At 34.4% G+C, this 18,077-nt stretch overlaps 3 protein-coding genes across 4 annotated transcripts; 1 reads left to right on the forward strand and 2 right to left on the reverse strand.

The window, feature by feature from the left end:
* Positions 1–8,602: 8,602 nt before the first annotated feature.
* LOC119080097 (leucine-rich repeat-containing protein 69-like) lies at positions 8,603–9,850 on the reverse strand (the record flags this gene model as incomplete). The annotated part of the gene is made up of 2 exons (XM_037188326.1): positions 8,603–9,137; positions 9,195–9,850. Coding segments are annotated over 2 exons (1,098 nt in total), but the record flags the coding sequence as incomplete, so codon positions are not given.
* A 1,843-nt stretch (positions 9,851–11,693) lies between these two features.
* On the reverse strand, positions 11,694–14,926 carry LOC119080104. Its single transcript, XM_037188338.1, has 2 exons — positions 12,148–14,926; positions 11,694–11,928 (listed from the first exon to the last, which is right to left on the reverse strand). Exons 1-2 carry the CDS (start codon positions 14,924–14,926, stop codon positions 11,726–11,728), a joined length of 2,982 nt encoding a protein of 993 aa, XP_037044233.1. The 3' UTR covers positions 11,694–11,725.
* A 644-nt stretch (positions 14,927–15,570) lies between these two features.
* On the forward strand, positions 15,571–17,364 carry LOC119078839 (EEF1A lysine methyltransferase 4-like). 2 transcript variants are annotated; one of them, XM_037186554.1, is made up of 3 exons: positions 15,571–15,694; positions 16,412–16,640; positions 16,863–17,364. In XM_037186554.1, exons 2-3 carry the CDS (start codon positions 16,478–16,480, stop codon positions 17,291–17,293), a joined length of 594 nt encoding a protein of 197 aa, XP_037042449.1. In that variant the 5' UTR covers positions 15,571–15,694; positions 16,412–16,477; the 3' UTR covers positions 17,294–17,364. The 2 variants fall into 2 exon arrangements, with proteins under 2 accessions (XP_037042449.1, XP_037042441.1); XM_037186546.1 differs by lacking the exon at positions 15,571–15,694 and adding an exon at positions 15,739–15,857 and having other exon boundaries at positions 16,465–16,640.
* Positions 17,365–18,077: the final 713 nt, after the last annotated feature.

Consider the following 18,077-nt stretch of genomic DNA (forward strand, 5'->3'; position numbering starts at 1 on the left):
CTTTACCTATGAAATGTACACTTCTTGGAAATATTTTTGGTGTTGACTCAATGATTGTATCAGTATATCAATTCTCTTTATTTAATCGAATTAATAAGCAAGGTGTTCATGTGGATTCTCAAGAAAGGAGTGACACAAAATACCGAAAAACTGGTCGATTGAAATACGTTTTTATCTCGGTTCTATTCACTAATAAGCTGATCTTTTTATAGGTAAATATTTCTTCACGTATCAATGAACATCTTTGAAAAGAAATATGAACACAACATGACATGAAGGTTGATTCACGAGAAATCCTAATCTCTTCTTTTGTATATTTTACCTTAAAAGAAAACAAGTTCTTCGAATCTGTTAGCATGGTGAGCTTTAATAACATTCCTTTCGAGATTTCTCGACCCATTGCAATCAGTTGTTCAAGTAAAGATGAAACTATCTTATCCGAAATCCCCTATTTACAATATATTGTAACGTCTTATCCGTCTTTCACTCCCCCTGAAAGCGTACGTGTGTGTGTATGTGGCGAAACTAATGGCGTATGATTACACATTTCCGATATGATATTTGATTTCACCTTTTTTGCTATACTTACGGCATAAGTACATCCGGATACTTCAGCATTCTGATATAACATTTTCCTTCTATTTTTTTTGCGAAATAATTTTATGAGTGTCGTGTTATCACTTCTGAAAGGAAAAACAATCCGGAGAAGGTGTCGATATAAATAAATCTGAAGAATTTGTATTTGACATAGACATAGGAGGAGACTTTACGGTCAATTTACGCTTCTGTATTTGGTGAGGAAAAATATTATGTTCTCTCTTGAATAAAATTGAGTTATAATAATATGATGCCGGACCTGCCGAGATGTTCTTCAAATAATGTTAGAAACGATATGTAGGTATGGAAGAGGAAAAATCGATTTTTACGCATAATGTGTGAAGCGATAAATGAATCTATTCTTGGTGGGGATTGTTAAATAGCTAACATTCAGGTGAACCTTTCCTTATATCACAAAAAAATATATCAAAAGAAAAGGAAGACAAACAAATCCATCGAAATCGCTTTGAACTATGTGAAACATTTGTACCAAATTATTTGAATGGAGCTTTTTAATCGAATCGGTTAAGAACTGTTAAGAACTGTTAAGGAAGGTGAAGCTCAATAAACAATGTGAAGATAATGTATCAAGATGAAGGCAAAAAAGTATGTACTCGCTTATGCGGTATTTATATCAAAATTTTATGTAATCGTGACGAATATTGGAAAGAAATAACAAATAAAATATTATTTCGAAAACTGTGTGAAGGTGTCGACCGTATATAAATGGTTATCGACAACGACGGCAAGAATAAGCGGTCCGCCTTCTCTAGTGTTAGATTATATTGCACAATATTGAAGTAGTAGATTTTGTATCAAACCCTGAGATTTACGTTATCCAAATTAAGTAACAGATTTTTAAGAATTCATATCTAATAGAACCAGCAACATTAACAAAATATATTTCGAATTTTTCAAACGTCTTGAATTAATTAAAATGGTAACGCTGTTGGTTATCTAATTATAATTACTAGTTTTACTTTACAACCATTTTCTGATAAATTTATAACAGGTAACGATCAGACCTATATAAAGCGTGTAAATGTGTACAAACCCGGATAGTTTCACGATTGATTTTTGAAAAATATAAAATTCGATTATTTATTGGCTAAAACTCAGAAGCGTATAGTTACTCGAGACACTCAACTGAACACTTTAATTTAAGGGTGAAGAATGGATGGAAGGTTAAAGTATGAAACGTAGTTAAATTTTCCTCTTCATTTAGCACACGTATTGACTAAAATGTGCCAGTGGATCTCTTCAGCCAATAGAAATTCTCAATTAATTCAGTTAAAGTGCACTAACAGTTTTTCCCAGAAGCTTTAAACGAGAGGTTTTTTTCAGATTTATTCAACCAATTTATCGTGTATTTTTACGAAAATTTGTATTTTATTGGAACGTTAATAAAATCTGCAATGTTTATAAGAAGTATGGGCACTTTGGAAACCGGACGAAATTGATTATGTGCATAATCGATTTTTCTTTATTATGGGAAGCAATATTTTTCGATATATTTCAATCTGCTAGACGTTACCAGTCATGCATATTAATTTGCAAAATATATACGTTTATGTTGAAGTAGGTTGCGGCTAGTCTGCAATAAATACATAGTAAAAGCCTCGATAAACCATACAATTTCCACTTTCGACCTTATTTGAAAAAAGAAAAGAATGTTAGAAATGATTCCATTATAGAAACATTAATATGTCGCATCGACCGATATTTTTCGACCCTTTGTATATATTACGGACAACTGCAAGTCCACACGATAAATTTTCACCAGCAGCGGCTAATTTCTCTGAATCTTCGTAGGTTTGGCTTGTTCGTCATCGTACGCCACAAAATTGACTTTTAATTGTCCATTAAGTTATGCATACCGTGTCGTCACCGCGAGAAACGTTTGACCTTATTTATCAACAAGGTCAGCCCGAGTAAGATCGTTAATGTTCTTTTATAGAGCGAACTTCAAATTTAATGAAGTACAAGATTTTGTATCAGTCAAAGAAATTAACTGATGTTTGCTTGTCGTTTTTGCAGAGTCTTTAAGCCTGTCTCCAGAAGTATAATATATATTATTCCTAAATGAAAAATAAGTATCACTATTCTATCTACCGTCGAAACTGCGTTTCCATCAGCTTATTTATTATATGAGTAATATAAGTGTTATTACACTGTTTTTCCGCAAAATCCAAAAAAAAACACTTCAAATTTTTGGCGCAACTATATTATGACCTTAATAAAAATCGATCTAAACCTAATCATTCGGTTTATCTATCGCTTAAATATTATCAATTGATATTACCAAATTTGTTTTTGCATTTTACTATCTGATAATAAAAATATAATTTATTATAACTCTGGTTATACATAATACGACGTACGACCAGAGATATTAGCCCCCATAAATTATAGACATACCAGACAGTTACGGCCAGAACTCACTTCCACATAATATACAATATATTTTAATAAAATAGTTAAACTGTACTATTATATTTATGTGATGATATTGTTACTTTTTTTTAAGTATATTTACCACTTGAATTGATATGATATAGAATGAGCCCCAAAATTTTTTATATCAATTCATGTAGGTTTTATTGAACACGACATAGGACATAATATGAAATTCATATTTATTAGAATCATGTATAATGTGAAAAAAGAAGAATTTTTTCAATAGCATATAAGTGTAATAATTCGTAAAAAAAAAAGAATTAACTTCGACGTTTGTATATTTGTAAATTATTAATTAAAAGGACATTTACGGTTACGTAACTTTAATAATGATCCAAAACAACATTTATAATGTTCATGATGAAAAGCATTAAGTTAATCGATTCTTTTTTTGTTGGATTGCTGTTATACCCTCTTTTGTATATATAATATTATAGATTTAACATTACTGTAATAGCTGTTTTTTAAAAATAAATTTAAAAAAAAAAGAAATCAAAAGTATAAAAAATTGCCTGTCCTTTTTCGTCTCTTCACTTTAATAGGCGAATGTACCATGTTTAACAATAATAGTATCAGCAGACAGACAGATATGATACAGATAAGTCTGACTTTGTTTTTATTATACGTAAATCGTTCCACTTCGCAAAAAAGCAGTAAAAATTATTTATCGTTAAAGCATTCATGGGGATAAGATAAATTACATTCATAGTACAATCATTTAGGAGTGAATCATTGTGCGGTTGCAACAGACTTCTGAATGAAACAGCATTCAGAGATAGAAATATGGACCAATTGACCTTGATCTTAGTTGTTTAGGGATTAACAGTACGCAACCGATTCTTTATTGGAACTAAAATTTAACTCCTTCAAGAATTTGATTTGACGCTAAATCATTAGGTCCTAGAAGGATTTCATTTTAATCTTTCCAGACATTAAAAAAAAATCAGATGATGACAAACACATTGGCTCAAACAATACTCTATCTAGCAAACAAACTACTTTTATTAAGGTGGTGAAATGAATTAAGTAGCCTTTGGAATTTACATGTAATAGTCAAAATATAGAATAGTTTTTGTAGAATACAAAGAAATAAGGTGTGAATTTGACACAGAGACCTGAGAATTTGTTCGCTAGAGAGAGTATTGGCTCAAACTTGTTTTACCGTCTTATCACTACCAAGCCGTGTGTTTGTATCAGTGAACCAGCTGCCATTTATTGTTTAAAAAAAATATTTACATGACGAGATTTGGACCAGGGACTTTAACCATTCTAGTTGACCATCTTGCCAATGCTACAATCCCATCTTAGCTTACTTTGAACCGGTCGGTGTTACAAAGAAAAAAATTACCCTTGGAAGAGATCATTGTCAATGTTGTTCGAGACGTCAAAAAAGCTGTCATTTTATTTTCACAAAGCTAACCACAATGGTACAAAATTTATTAGTTATTGAAAAAACAATGGATAAAATGTTGAAAAAGTAGAGTTTTCGTGTGCATTTTGTTGATCCGAGGCGAAGCCGAGCTAATTCGAACCTCACTGTCATTCATGCTTCGGAAAAACGTTTTGTGTACTTATATTACTAACTGATGGAGTTTCTCAAAGTATTTTTTTTTTTCAAATCTAACGAGAAAACGCAATACACGACAACCATCAACTAAAGATTTATTTCTTGAAAATTTATATTCACTCTAACGGAATTCTTTTTGCTTTTATACTCAAGGCTGTATACTTTGGGGAGGTCACGCAGATCGCCATTTTATTAGATACGCGGGAACACACCTTTTCCATGCAAACAAATTCACCAAAATTGAATTTGTATGGCGTATACTCTGCAACCATATGATTCCATAGATGAAAGTATTTTTAATCGGTTGACTTAAAATCTTGTACTTCAATATTGTTAACATGTATTTTACTATTATATAGGACTATATTGCTCAGAGCTTGTCCTTATTTTTGTCGTCGTTATCGATAACAGATGAATAGCTGTATGTGACAGGTTAGTTTCAGAAATATCTGTTTTAATATTGATAATTTTGGTGACCAATAGACCCTAATATCATTGTTCCTTGTTTTGCCAAAAGGGGCAAAATACCAAGTTCCAAACAATTAACTAAGTTATTGTGTTAGTGAGTAAGATCCGGGAAATGAGGTTTAACGGTCATTTGAATAAAGTAATGACTCATTTTCCATGACAATTCCAAATGCACTTCGACCTTAAAATCGTTAATCTCATTTTTATATCAGCGTAGCTCCGTTTTGTTATTTATTTATTTTTTTTGAAGTCCCATCAGACCTTTTTATTGTTCATATCATTAAATCGCTAATATTCGTCCATCCCTTTCAAATATTTAGTTTTGACAAGTGATACAAATCTAATCTTTTAATTTATGAAGCACAACACACCCGCGTCAACTGACCTTAAACATTAAGAAAACAGTTGAACGAAGAAAAAGTATCTTGTCATTATGATTTGTTTGTTCGTTCCCTTTTTTATTTATTTTTACGAAATAATATTTCAACCCTGTAACTTACAGAAAAAAAAGTTGCTGTATGCGATCATTAAAATATTTATTATTTCCCCAGAGATTCCAGACAGCTAAGCTCTCTGTCTGTTTCCATTATCCTTCGATCTGGTTCATTGTTTCACCTTGAACATAATTCAAAATCTATTTACCTATGCATTGCATTCGACGAGGGATTATAACAAATAAATTACAAAAGTCTATCGAATGTTTTTGAAACGAACTTTTCACACCGTCATCACAGAGTATATATTACACATCATTACCAGAGGACGAGGAGTTATAATAACCGAAAAGTTATTTATAGATAAGAAATTTTATTTTAAAACGAAAAGGAACGTTCTTTGTGTGTGTAAAATTCGTTCCATTGGACCCGTGTTAATATGAAAGTGAGAAGAACGTGCCTTATATGCTTAGAGCACAACACACTCTGTGGAAATGAATGAGATCCTCAGATATAAGGTGAATAAAAAATGTGTTCTTTTAGCTTGGTGTCTGATAGATTTATCTGCTGTTTGAATTAAAAGAATTTAAAAATTATGCTGTCGTAGCAACAAAACACAGTAGAGCTCAAAATCTAATTTTCAGATGCTCGTGCGGATGTGTCACCATAAATATCTTTCGTAACGAATTGGGTTTAAAGACTGAAACAATAGTAAATATGGGTGTGCATGAGGTCATTGCTGGATGTTGGAAAACTGTTACCTACCCTCTTCTATACACAGACGGTCGTCAACGAGTGATAAGAGTTGAGAAAAGAAAATTACAAATTGCTTTTTTCACGCACGCTTTAGTATGAGATATGAGATAGTCGACCAAATTTTGGAAGGAATATACCCTTGAAAACAAAGTTGACCTAAATTTGATGGATTTCTCTGTGAAGCGATAAAACATTTTTATTATAGTAAGTTGTCCGATTCATTTCCTAGAATTTTATATGTTTCGATTTTATGTGTTGTTTCAAATCAACTGAAAATAAGTCTTGAACGAAAGGAAAAGTTGAACGCTCAGATGATAATTTATTGGTTCCATATATCTGAAAGAAATGCTTAATGGCTGGGTTAAAAAAAAAAAAATCAAAAAAAGCAAATTGCAAACATTACCAACCTCATTCACAATCCCACTTCCATAATGTGCTCTAAAGCCGACCCATGTAAGTATAAAGTGTTTTTTAAAATCGAAAACATGCTTACAAACTTTTTCCGATTGAATTGCATGTGTGATATATATAGAAAATCAAACCGTTCAACAAACTCTGCAATGATACAGCACTAAATATACTTTCGAGACACCAAGAACAGAGGTAAATAAATTTCCGCTCAATTCGGTTAAGATGTGCAAGAGAACTATACAACAAGAAACATTTATTATTGCTTTTCTTGTTCCCTTGACTGTAAGCCATGGATCTTACAAAAGAAAATACACCACACGTAACACGTTCACTAAAAATGTATGGAAATGTGATTAAAAAACGTTAAATGTAACAACTTTCTGCTCTTTGTTAACACGATAACTTCAGCAAATTTCAACAGGTTTTCAAAAACTTTTTTTATTCGATGAAGTATTGCAATCATCAGGTCTAGTTCGAAAATGGGTGGCATCAGTTAAACCATCTGAGAGTAGTTCTCAAAAGAGGCCTTTCCTATACTCTTTGTTAACACGATAACTGGAGTAATTCTCAGCCGATTTAAAAAAAACAAATTGTTTGGTGGAGAATGGAATTCCTGAGGTTAGGTTCCAATATAGATTATGTCGGTCTAACGATCTAGCTGATATTACTAACCGAATTTTTGTATCTCTTTCAATAGTATTTCTTGTTATGTGATTTTGCCTTGTAAACAGAACCAAATAAATAGAACTAAAATTAGTGAGTGTGAAGTTTCAATTCACACGAGTTTAAGGTATTGAAAACATGCGCTATTTTTACCATGTCACTTTATAGACAGCGTTTCGAAGATTTTCAGTGAAACTAAACAGAATGAAAAATACTATTGAGAAGTTAAGACAGTCAAGGGATCTGACCCATCCACCATGTGGGACCTAGTTGTTTTACACAGTCATTAACGCTTCAGTTTTTTTTTGAATTTTTTATTTGTATAGCACGTTTATTACATATGGGAATTTGAGTTGGATGAACAAGAAGCTAGAACAAACAGAATGTATTTTTAATTAACTTCATTCCTCCATTTCTTCGTTTTTTTTAGGGGAAAGAACTTTGAAATTCTATAAACTGCTGTAATTATAGAAAAGGAAGTTTTAAGGATTTCTTGTTTGAGCGTATAATAAAAACAGAAACTTTTGTTATACAACCATCTGGTACACCTTTCTCTCCAGGGAAGATTATTCACAAGTGATAAATGCAGTTCGTAGTTTCAAAACTTGTACAAAATAAACGATTAAGTTACGTTCCGAAGACGAAATGAATTATTAATATTTCAGCGTTGAATAACAACTAAAGAATTGTACCAGAACAAATTGTATATACCTTTCCGGCCTCTGACACTAATTAGCATTGCTTCGATGGTTATCTGTTGTGTACTGTTTACTGCAAGCAATGTCTACATTTACTTAAAAGGGACGATGTAACTGAGACCACATTTCACCTGACCTTAATAATTTAACTGAAATTTACCCCAAAGATAAATGTTTACAAAATAAATTGATGCAGCTTTAACCTTATCTTATGAATTTCGTAGCTCGAAATTCTGGTTATATCGGGTATTTTCTTCGTACACGTCGTTTACATACATTTTCAAAGTACGCAGAAAAGTTTTAGCAATGCAAATAATGTCCATTGATACATGGAACATTCTATAATATGCATAACTTTTACAGTACACATGTGTGTTTGTGAAAATCGGACAAAGGTAGCACAAAGTTAAGACTTTTGAAAATGCCAAAGCTAACCGTTTCAAAGATATCCTTACGCTCTATCAACGCACTTTAAGCATAAGTGATCATAGTGGTCAGCTGCATAAAGTACTCTATTTTACATGAACATTTTTTTACAGTGTTTCACGTTTGTATGATACACTGTCCAGTTTCAGTACTTTATTTAGAGGACCACTCATGCTTGAAGTGCGTTGGCTCTATACATGTTCGTACGGTCAATTGCTTTAACTTCTCTTCATATCACCGAAGCAAAGATATTTCCACTCAATTTGTCGATAAAAATACGACTTGTCCTCAAACCATTTATCCAGACAGTCCTTTGAGCAAAATAGATGGCTTATAATAGCATGATCGTTTCTCCCATGATTACGTCTTAAGATCAATACATAACTCTCATTAAACAGATACATATTACAGAATGCACCTCCACATCGAGCGACAGGTCCATATTTTAGCATATCTGCAATCGATGGCGGAAGCAGTCCATCAATTATGTTGCTGTAGCCGAACAATTTATGAGCTGCACTTAAGCATAAATGAAATAGGGTTAACGGATGCCTTGACGTTGTGTGCGTATAAATTGTTGTCAGTCGGTTGGGAAGAATGATGATTCGTTTCTCGTTTACGGTTTCGATTTGAGTATATCTAATGTCTTTTAGTGGTTCACTGAAATGATTTAAATTTCACGCAACGTAACTTTTATGAAGTCAAAAAAGCACTCACTTTAACTCGAAATCGATCTGATGTGTATAGTCGTCTGTGATGAACGATTCGTAGTAGTATGGAATATGAGTAAGTAGATAATTTTCGCATACTTTCAATCCAATCAACGTGGTACACTTGATGTAGGGTAAATGGAATAAACTGCATCGATCAATGCAAACATTTTTTAACTGATGAAGTGCAAAAATGCGAGGCGGTATTTGATTAATAGACAAATTGTCATCCAACAGCAATTCTGTTAAACAATTACAATCACCCAAATCGTCTGGTATATGGCTAATAAGATTTTGTCTGGCTGCAAGCACCTCGAGAGACTCCAGTCTGCCAATTTCTCGTGGCAGATTTTTTATCAGATTCCGGCTGACATTAAGCACTTTCAGATGTTTTAATTCACCGATTGTTGGAGGCACTTCTTCGATCAAATTACCAGATATGTCAAAAATTTCGAGACACGTCAGTAATCCAATTTCTTCGGGAATATAAACGATTTTGTTGTCTGCCAAATGCAGAAACTTTAAATGAACAATTTCGAATATCCACAACGGTATCGATGTGATGGTATTTTCTTGCAAACATATCTCTTCCACATATTCACAATTACCGTTGTTGTTGTCTTGGGGACACGATGATCCTGATAAATCCAGTGTAATATTTTGTTATGAATTTTTTCAGATAAAATTTTTCTTACGACTTAAGTTTTCGTGTCGAAGTTAAATGGAAATAGTTTTTCCACTACTGGAAAATTGGCTAACATCCAAATCTATACAAATGTAATGGTCGATATATATAGTCGATTTGCTTCGTCTATCGCAATTTTACATTTTATGGTTTTAGAGAAATTGGATTGGGAATTAATTTGATTTGGGTAAATACGGATTCATAGCGGAGGCTAAAAGTACCAGTCTCTTTTCGTAACTTTTTCGAAAAAAAAGAAAATATTTCTTCAATGAAATTCACAAAAAATGGATTTAATCGAATTATGCGAAATTGAGTTAGCAGTTAGCTCAATCCAAAATTGTAAATTTTGATTTTTTTCTTAATTGCTGTGCGGTTTGAGCCAAAATGTTTTAAAATTATGGATACATACAAACTGACTAAATCCTATCCGTTCGAAATGTGCGTGTTTAAAGCGTAGTGTGCGTTATAATCAAACTATTTTTATATGTACATTCTATGCTCAGAAAAGTTCTAATAACTCTGTCAACAGAATAGACTCGAACGCTTCAACGACATTCGCTTGGTGATATAAACATTTTATCCATAGCACAACTCCTAGCACGAACACTTATTTTTCCAACGTCAAAAAGCCTCTTAATTTTCAAATGGGTATTTTATGCGTGTACAATTGCAGGAGCAGAGCCGTGTTGAATCACGTTAAGATGTGTACATCACGATGATGGCTGTGATGACTGTGAAAGTTTTGGTGAGAAATTTTTGTGTATGGTGGAAGCTATAATCTCTAAGATTAGCCCAAGTGCGAGGGATACAATCCACACTCCCCTACAATGGTTTAAATGGCTGATCAGCCACATGAAAATGTTGAGATATTTTATTCACATGGAATGCATGACCCACCCGGTCATGATGACAGACTTATTGATAGTACCATAGCGCTGCTATGATAGCACTGATGAATGCGGAGAATTTAACCTAACTGGCATTTGTAAACGTACCACACTTCATCGTTATTTTAGGTGAGATTTTCGGTCACTGGACAAAAGTTCGTTTATTTCCCATCAAAGTACATATCTATCGAATCGTTTCTACAAGTCCCTTCAGTTCCTCCTCCTAGTTCCTAGAGCATTTCAAGCGACAAAACGATTGAATTGAGGACAATTTTGTGAAGAACCTTTTAGTTACTTACAATCACACACAACTGACAGACTTTCCATATGCAAATTCAAAAGTAAAATAGTGCAAAATACACCTAAAACTTACGTAGAAAGCATAACACGGGCATAATGAACATGGGCAAGTCGTGTTTTGATATTATATTGAAGATAGTGAAATACAATTCAGCACCAAGCAAAACAACCGGAAGATCCGTAATACAATTTGTATTCTCTACCAAAATTACAATGTAATCAAAACATTATTGTAACTCGATAATGTACAGCAATACAGCAAAATTGAAATTGTCAAATAGTTTCTTGAAAGGATATAATAGTTGAAATATCAAGATTCCTTGTGAAATTTGTTGAAAGAAGATTTTTGTTCGCGAAAGAAATACATTGAAAATGTAAGGTTTTCGTCAGTTAGTGTGTTCTTCCGACGAAGACGACAAACATAACTGGAGAGCCATATCTATAGAAATTAGAAGGTTCTGTTGAACTTTCTTTGAGTTTTCTATTTTTCTTTTCACAAATGAAATGAAATGGTACACGTATCACCAGTATTGTTATCGAATTTACAACTTCTTGACCAGATCTATAACAACATAGTTTCTTTTTCTCTTTATTTAAATATGCGAAAAAAAAGGCTGCTCACAATGATGCAGCCCGTAAAAAAACGATCTTTTCAAAAATCAAAGGTTACAAAACATAAAAATCATCTACTCTATCCGTTCCCAAAGTCCCCAAAATACACGCAGCGTTGCCTCTTTGTATCGCAATTGAAATTCTCTGCAATAAATAATCCATTGATCGCGGTTCCCCTGAAGTGGCCTTTATAATTTTTCCTAATTTCTCAATGAATTTCTTTGTTTCAGGTCCCATACAGCCTAAAGTCTCGAAAGCTAGAGGAGTAAACAAATAATTTTCTTTTAAACGCTTATAATGATTGTGTTTAAATCTTTCTGCGTTGTCCGCAATCGACCGCTGTTTCTTGCTAGATTCATTAATGTATGAAGGCGCCAATGTATCTCTTATGGTTACATCCCAAATAAGAGATTTACCATGACTCCATGGAATCAGTGTCATTCCATCAGGTCTTTTACCATCATCTCTAGACATACCTGGCGGTTGTAACATGGTTGGAAATCCTGCTGAAGAAAATGCATGAGAAAAAACTTTGTTGACTTCATCATGCGCAGCAATTTTTTTAATTTTCATTTTGCATGATAAGCCGTGTAAGCCATCCTTTTGAACCATTCCACCACAAACACACTTATGTTCCTCGCATAAACCAGAACCTAAACGAAGACCAACAGCAATTCTAGCAGAGTTGTTATCCAATAGCAAACCCAATTGGCTCGATGGAACTACTTGCAACCACTTTGAAGATTCTTTGGTTGATGATGCAAGTAGTCTTGCACGAGCAACAGGTTCGCTGGAGTCAAACATCTCATCGAATTTACTCTTAATCGTCGGCAAATCCCAATTCTTTTGCTTCTTCTTCTTCTCGTCACCTTCTGGAACAAAATCTCGAGGTATTTCCTCAATTAATTCCAAAACACTAGTTTCGATTACCTGAAAACTAAACTTTCTCAATATCTCACTCGACAGTTCTAAAGTAGAATAAACAGACGACAGATAAGCTGGCATCGCAATATCCTCAACTTTCCTAACACCTATACCTCCAAAGCTTAAAGGAAGAGAAGCCTGGTCCCAAGAAAAATCAGACATCTTCACATTCGCAATGGCTTCGAGAGTTGAACGGAAAATCTCGTCAACAGCTCTCAAGCGATCACCTAACAAAAACGCCTTCGAAGAACGCAACAAATAATTAAACCTAGAACTACCGAGAGACTTCCTAAAAACACACAAAGCAGGATGAACATCCATCAAAGTTAAACGATCACACATCAACTTGATAGATTCAACTTTTGCTGAAAACATCCTTTCTAAACCTAACTCAAAAACAGGCGAGCCCAACATCTCCAACGAAGACTCATCAACCCGCTTAATCCCTGGTAACAATGACGAAATCTCAGAGTACATACGAGCCGCTTCACCTTCACTAGCACTCACAAAAAAGACTTCACACTTCTTAGCATTCAAAGGCAACCCTGACAAATCACAAAATTCTAAAATCTTCCTAATATCCCCCAATACTACAGAAAGCACGTCACCAATACTACCATCATCTAAATACCAACCATTCAACCTTGCATCTAATGAATGCGTCATCTTCATAATACCTATGCAGAAACCGGGAGGTCCCAAAGGATCTCCTTGTTGAAACCCTCTCCTTGAAAGCAGAGTTTCATCAAGAAAATAAAGATTAGAAAAATGTCTATAAGACTGTTGCATTAACGCCAACAACTCAGGACAAACGTCTCTAACCTCACCTAGCATGAACTTCCTAAACAACATATTGAAAGCATTACCGAAATCGAACTTAACCAAGGCCATCGGCTTGTCATGCTGAACTGTACAAAACCGACGAACTGCATGAACCAACGCTTCTGCACCTCCCGGAACACCAAACCCAAACTGAACAGGCTTTAACTTCTTAACTAAACTATCTCTGACATTACAACAAGCCACCTTTCCTGCCAAACGTCTCCAAACTATCCCTACTGCAATTGGCCTAACATCGTCTTCACCTTTCATAAGGGCAGTCAACGAAGCCCCGAAAAATATCTTACACACGTCCTGTTGAACCTTCCCACGCTTAATAACATCCGTCAAAGAAGCTATTGCCTTCAACAACCGATTCCCAAAATCACCACAAGTAAAAGAAACTAAATCCTTCAAATGTCGGGGCCTCAAACCACCTATTCCCCCTGAAGAACTTAATGGGAAGCTTCTAATAGCACCCAAAACATCCTTAACATCAGTAGCCTGCAAATTACTGTCTAACTTTACCTCCTCAAAAACCTCACCATTATCATCCGGATGCTTGCCCTTTAACTTAGTCACAGTCTCTATTGACTGAGGCGCTACTGACTCACTCGAGCACAAAACTCTAACAGCTCCTTTAACATCTCCCTCACCAACCTTCCTAGTCGCAACCTTCACAACAACACTGTCCCTATCAACAACCTTACTAACAACAAATGGAACACTAGCGTCATTCAAAACATCCGTCAACGCCTTGACAACATCGACACAGTTCCTAAACACACCCAGATTATGCCTGATCACATTAATACCACCTTTGCCCTTCGACCTATTATTCAGAACAATATAAGGGAAAGCAAGCAACCTCATCCATGATTCTACATCATTTCTCTTCACTAACCTTTCAACCACCGCAGTTAACTCTTGACAAACCGCAATCCTTACAGATTTCTGAATAATTCTCGTCAAAGGAACTGAGAGTCTACACCTATTAAGAAGAACTCCAAAGTCTTCCAAACACTCTGATGAACCTACTTTTCCCGACGAACCCGAAAAACCGTCAACACCTACTGACGGATTAACAACATCACTAACGCCCTTATGTCTAGCCATATGCACTTTCAGACCACGAGCATTCTTAGCTAAGAAACCACAAGCACTACAAACTACCCTATCAGAAACAACTTCTTCAGAAGAAAAATCTAAAGCAGAGACTGCAACTTTCCCCTTACACTTTCTATCTAACCGACCTCGAACCGGTCGACCAACATCAACATCCTTATTCAGCGAAGAAAACACTTTCTGACACTTAGCAACCGGACAATACCAATCATTACCATTAACCAATGAATTAGCACCATCATCATTAACTAAATTACATTTACGGTGATACCATTTTCCGCATCCTGCACAGAAAATCCAGTTTTCAATGTTTTCATCATTTTCATCCACCAAACATAAACAAATGCAATCTGAAAGTTGTGGTTGACCACTTGAAGTTTGGCCCATGATTTCCACCAAAATTCGATGATTGTAATCAAATATTTTTATGAAAATACGGGCGCTGTGTTATTTTGTCCAATTTCCAGCCTTACAAATTATTTATTTTTGTTTTTATCCAAACAAAAACTGAATTCTTCTTAAATTTTTAGGCAGAGCAAAAATTGTACGTCTTTTCAATTTCAAAGCCTCCTCAAGTTTACAACATAGTCGTAAAGAAGTCCGTAGTTTAACAGAAATCGCCCTATATAATATACGGTTGGACTCTCAAAATTTTTAAACTTCTTAGTTACAAATTGTAAAGAATTTGCGCGTATGGTGAAAGCGTGCACGTAAAGAAAAACGTTGAATCGATCTCCCATTATATTCATAATAGTGCAATTCGGGTATGTTTTCATCAAAGCCTAAACTTCTTCCACTTGAAATATGTAGTTTATTTGAAATTAGACGCACATGCGTATAACGCGAAATTTTGAATTAAATAACAGTTGGTTTACTTCAATGAAATCACCAGTCTCTCTTTCATAATACCACTCTCTTTGGACAGTAACCCGTCTCTCGCAAATTCTTTTTTGTTACCTAATGCGCATGTAGCGAATAAGCGCGAGAGTATAGTGTTGCGTAAAATGATGTAAAAATGCCACGAGATTAATTTGTTGATTTTGATATTTATTTTGACAGTTTTGCTAAACTCACGTTGTTGATATTGAAAGTCGGTCTCCTTTATTTAACAAACAATATCGGTGTTGACATTTAAATTATCAATCTAATACGTAAAGCTTCCAGACATACAATTGCCTTCATTGGTGTATTCATTCATCACATTTTCATTAAACGAAAACAATTGAACGAACTGGCAATTATAAAACCTCAAATGTTCGATAGACGTTTGTGAATATTTTATGAATGAATCAATGACTGAATGAATGGTTGTTACCGTGTAGGTAGTCCAAATAATCACATTTTAGTGAAAGTGCCTAGATTAGTGATGTCCTTACCAGTTGTGATGAAATTTTTTCTAACACTTAATTGTACGGGTGAACTAAAGTGAATACCGATACGTTATCTGATTTGGGAGTTGTTGTTGTCTATTTTAAATCGGGTTATATGTGAATATATTGCGTTTAGTGAATGAAACCCTAATTTCTTATGTTTCGACATTTCGTTCCGAATCGCGTGCATGCAACAAAAAATCAGAAAATAGAAATCTGTTTCCTTTTGTTAAGCAAAATATGTGGATTGCAAATAAGGTGGGCGCATCAGTCTTCGGGCATGTATGTACCTGTCAGACGGGGAAGACACCTATGTTTTCTTTAATTGTTAAACTTTCTTATGAATGGAAGAACAAGAGCTGTCCGACTACTGGTAACATGTCCGGAGAGTCCGGAGACTAGTGCCACCACCTTACAAACACCAAATAACTCTCAAATCAAAAATAATATCTGTTTTCCCTTTTCTTTGACTGTACCACCCCCTCAACTTGAACTTTTTTTCAGTTCGTACGTCGAGTGTCTGACATAATCAGCATCAAATTTTATACTTCGCAGATCGTCTCCTCACATGATGGATTACATTCCTGTTGAAAATTCAGATTATCATTCCGTTAACTATTGGAACCAGCGTTTCGCTCAAGAAGAAAATTATGAATGGTGTGGCGGTTATAGCACTTTCCAAACGTTATTCAATCAATATGTGCCGAAAACCGACAGTATACTTATTGTGGGTGAGTTATAATTGTCGATGTAAGATGTAAGATGTAAGAGTTCTACAAACACAATAATCGTCTGTTTTGGATTGGTGTCGGTAACACATTATTTGCACCTTTCTTGTGGTTTTTTGTCACGTGAACTGAAACGAGCGACAACACTTATGTTTAGAACTTCTACGTCTTATCAAATGTGAATGATGTGATGATATGCTTATATTTACGTGCATGTTCTCTTAGGTAATGGCAACAGTAATCTTCCGATTGAATTACATACCGACTCCTATCAAAACATTACGTCCATGGACTACGCTGAAACTTCCATAGAGAAATTGAGTTTAAAATCTCCGCCGGAAATAAGATACGAGTGTGCTGATATGCGATTTATGAAGTTCGATAGAACATTCGACACAATCATCGAAAAGAGTACGCTGGACGTGCTGTTTACAAAGGAATCTAGTCCTTGGACAGTTTCTAAAGAAACGGAAAGCGATGTTAACAATACATTGAGTGCGGTTAAAATGTGTCTAAATAAGGATGGACAATTCATCAGCATAACGTTTGCGGAACCATTTTTTCGGAAAAAATATTTAGTGAATTTTTGGAATAGTTTGACCGTTGAAAAATTCGGTAACATGTTTCATTATTACTTCATAGTTTGTAAATCGTGAAAATTATAAATTTTGAATTTACTAAGTTAAATTGAATAAAATAAAATCGGCTGCGATAACCCGAAATTTGTTACTGAAATTGATTTATTTTTCAAATTTATCATTTTTATCCCCAATTAATTAAGCGATAAAAGACTGCTCAAGATGGAACTTGCATTGAGTAGAAAATTGTTACTTCATACTACGTCCAAATAATCTTTGAGTATCCTTTGAGTATAAAAATCAAGATGGATTCCTACATTCCTATCTTAAAAATTATTTTCTCGTTACTTTTGAAGCTCACAAAATTTACAAACTGCAGATGATCACAATATTATTACTTTATTTTCCGGTATTTTCGACGAACACTGACAAAAAAGAGTAGAGAATCTCACATGCAGCAGGTTTTTGAGAATTGTTTCCGGTGAGACACTGTCAAAAAAGAGTTTGAAAGAGTGAATCCACGAAACAAGTTTATGAGAATAGCCACTGTTCAGAAAGAGTTAAAAATCGGACCTGTGGCAGGTAGCTTTGTCTCCAGCTAATCTAAATTATCAGCTACAGCTGCAGCGTCTTATAAATTTACTCGCGTGCTCTCTCGAAAATTGTTTTGGAATATTTTATAAGAAATACAGTTATAGCAGATATTGCCATAGTTACCCGCCACAGGTAAGATTAAACCTACAATGTTAATAATCTTCTCTACAAATCGAAAAAAAATCCATGAGGCGAACATTTTCTTCGGTCGCCTGGAAAAGGATGTGGTTTTGTTCTACATATCATAATTACGTCATGAATAGCTAAA

The sequence above is a fragment of the Bradysia coprophila genome, chromosome III (genome assembly GCF_014529535.1).
Source record: "Bradysia coprophila strain Holo2 chromosome III, BU_Bcop_v1, whole genome shotgun sequence".
In the NCBI taxonomy this organism is placed as follows: Eukaryota; Metazoa; Arthropoda; class Insecta; order Diptera; family Sciaridae; genus Bradysia; species Bradysia coprophila.

Bases quoted from the DNA above. Each gene is read 5' to 3' on its own strand.
- LOC119080104 (XM_037188338.1), bottom strand. From the start codon at position 14,926: ATGGGCCAAACTTCAAGTGGTCAACCACAACTTTCAGATTGCATTTGT. The intron at 11,929-12,147 runs GTATGTCTAGAG...TTACTCCTCTAG, and splicing joins AACCATGTTACAACCGCCAG to CTTTCGAGACTTTAGGCTGT.
- LOC119078839 (XM_037186546.1), top strand. The intron at 16,641-16,862 runs GTGAGTTATAAT...ATGTTCTCTTAG, and splicing joins CGACAGTATACTTATTGTGG to GTAATGGCAACAGTAATCTT.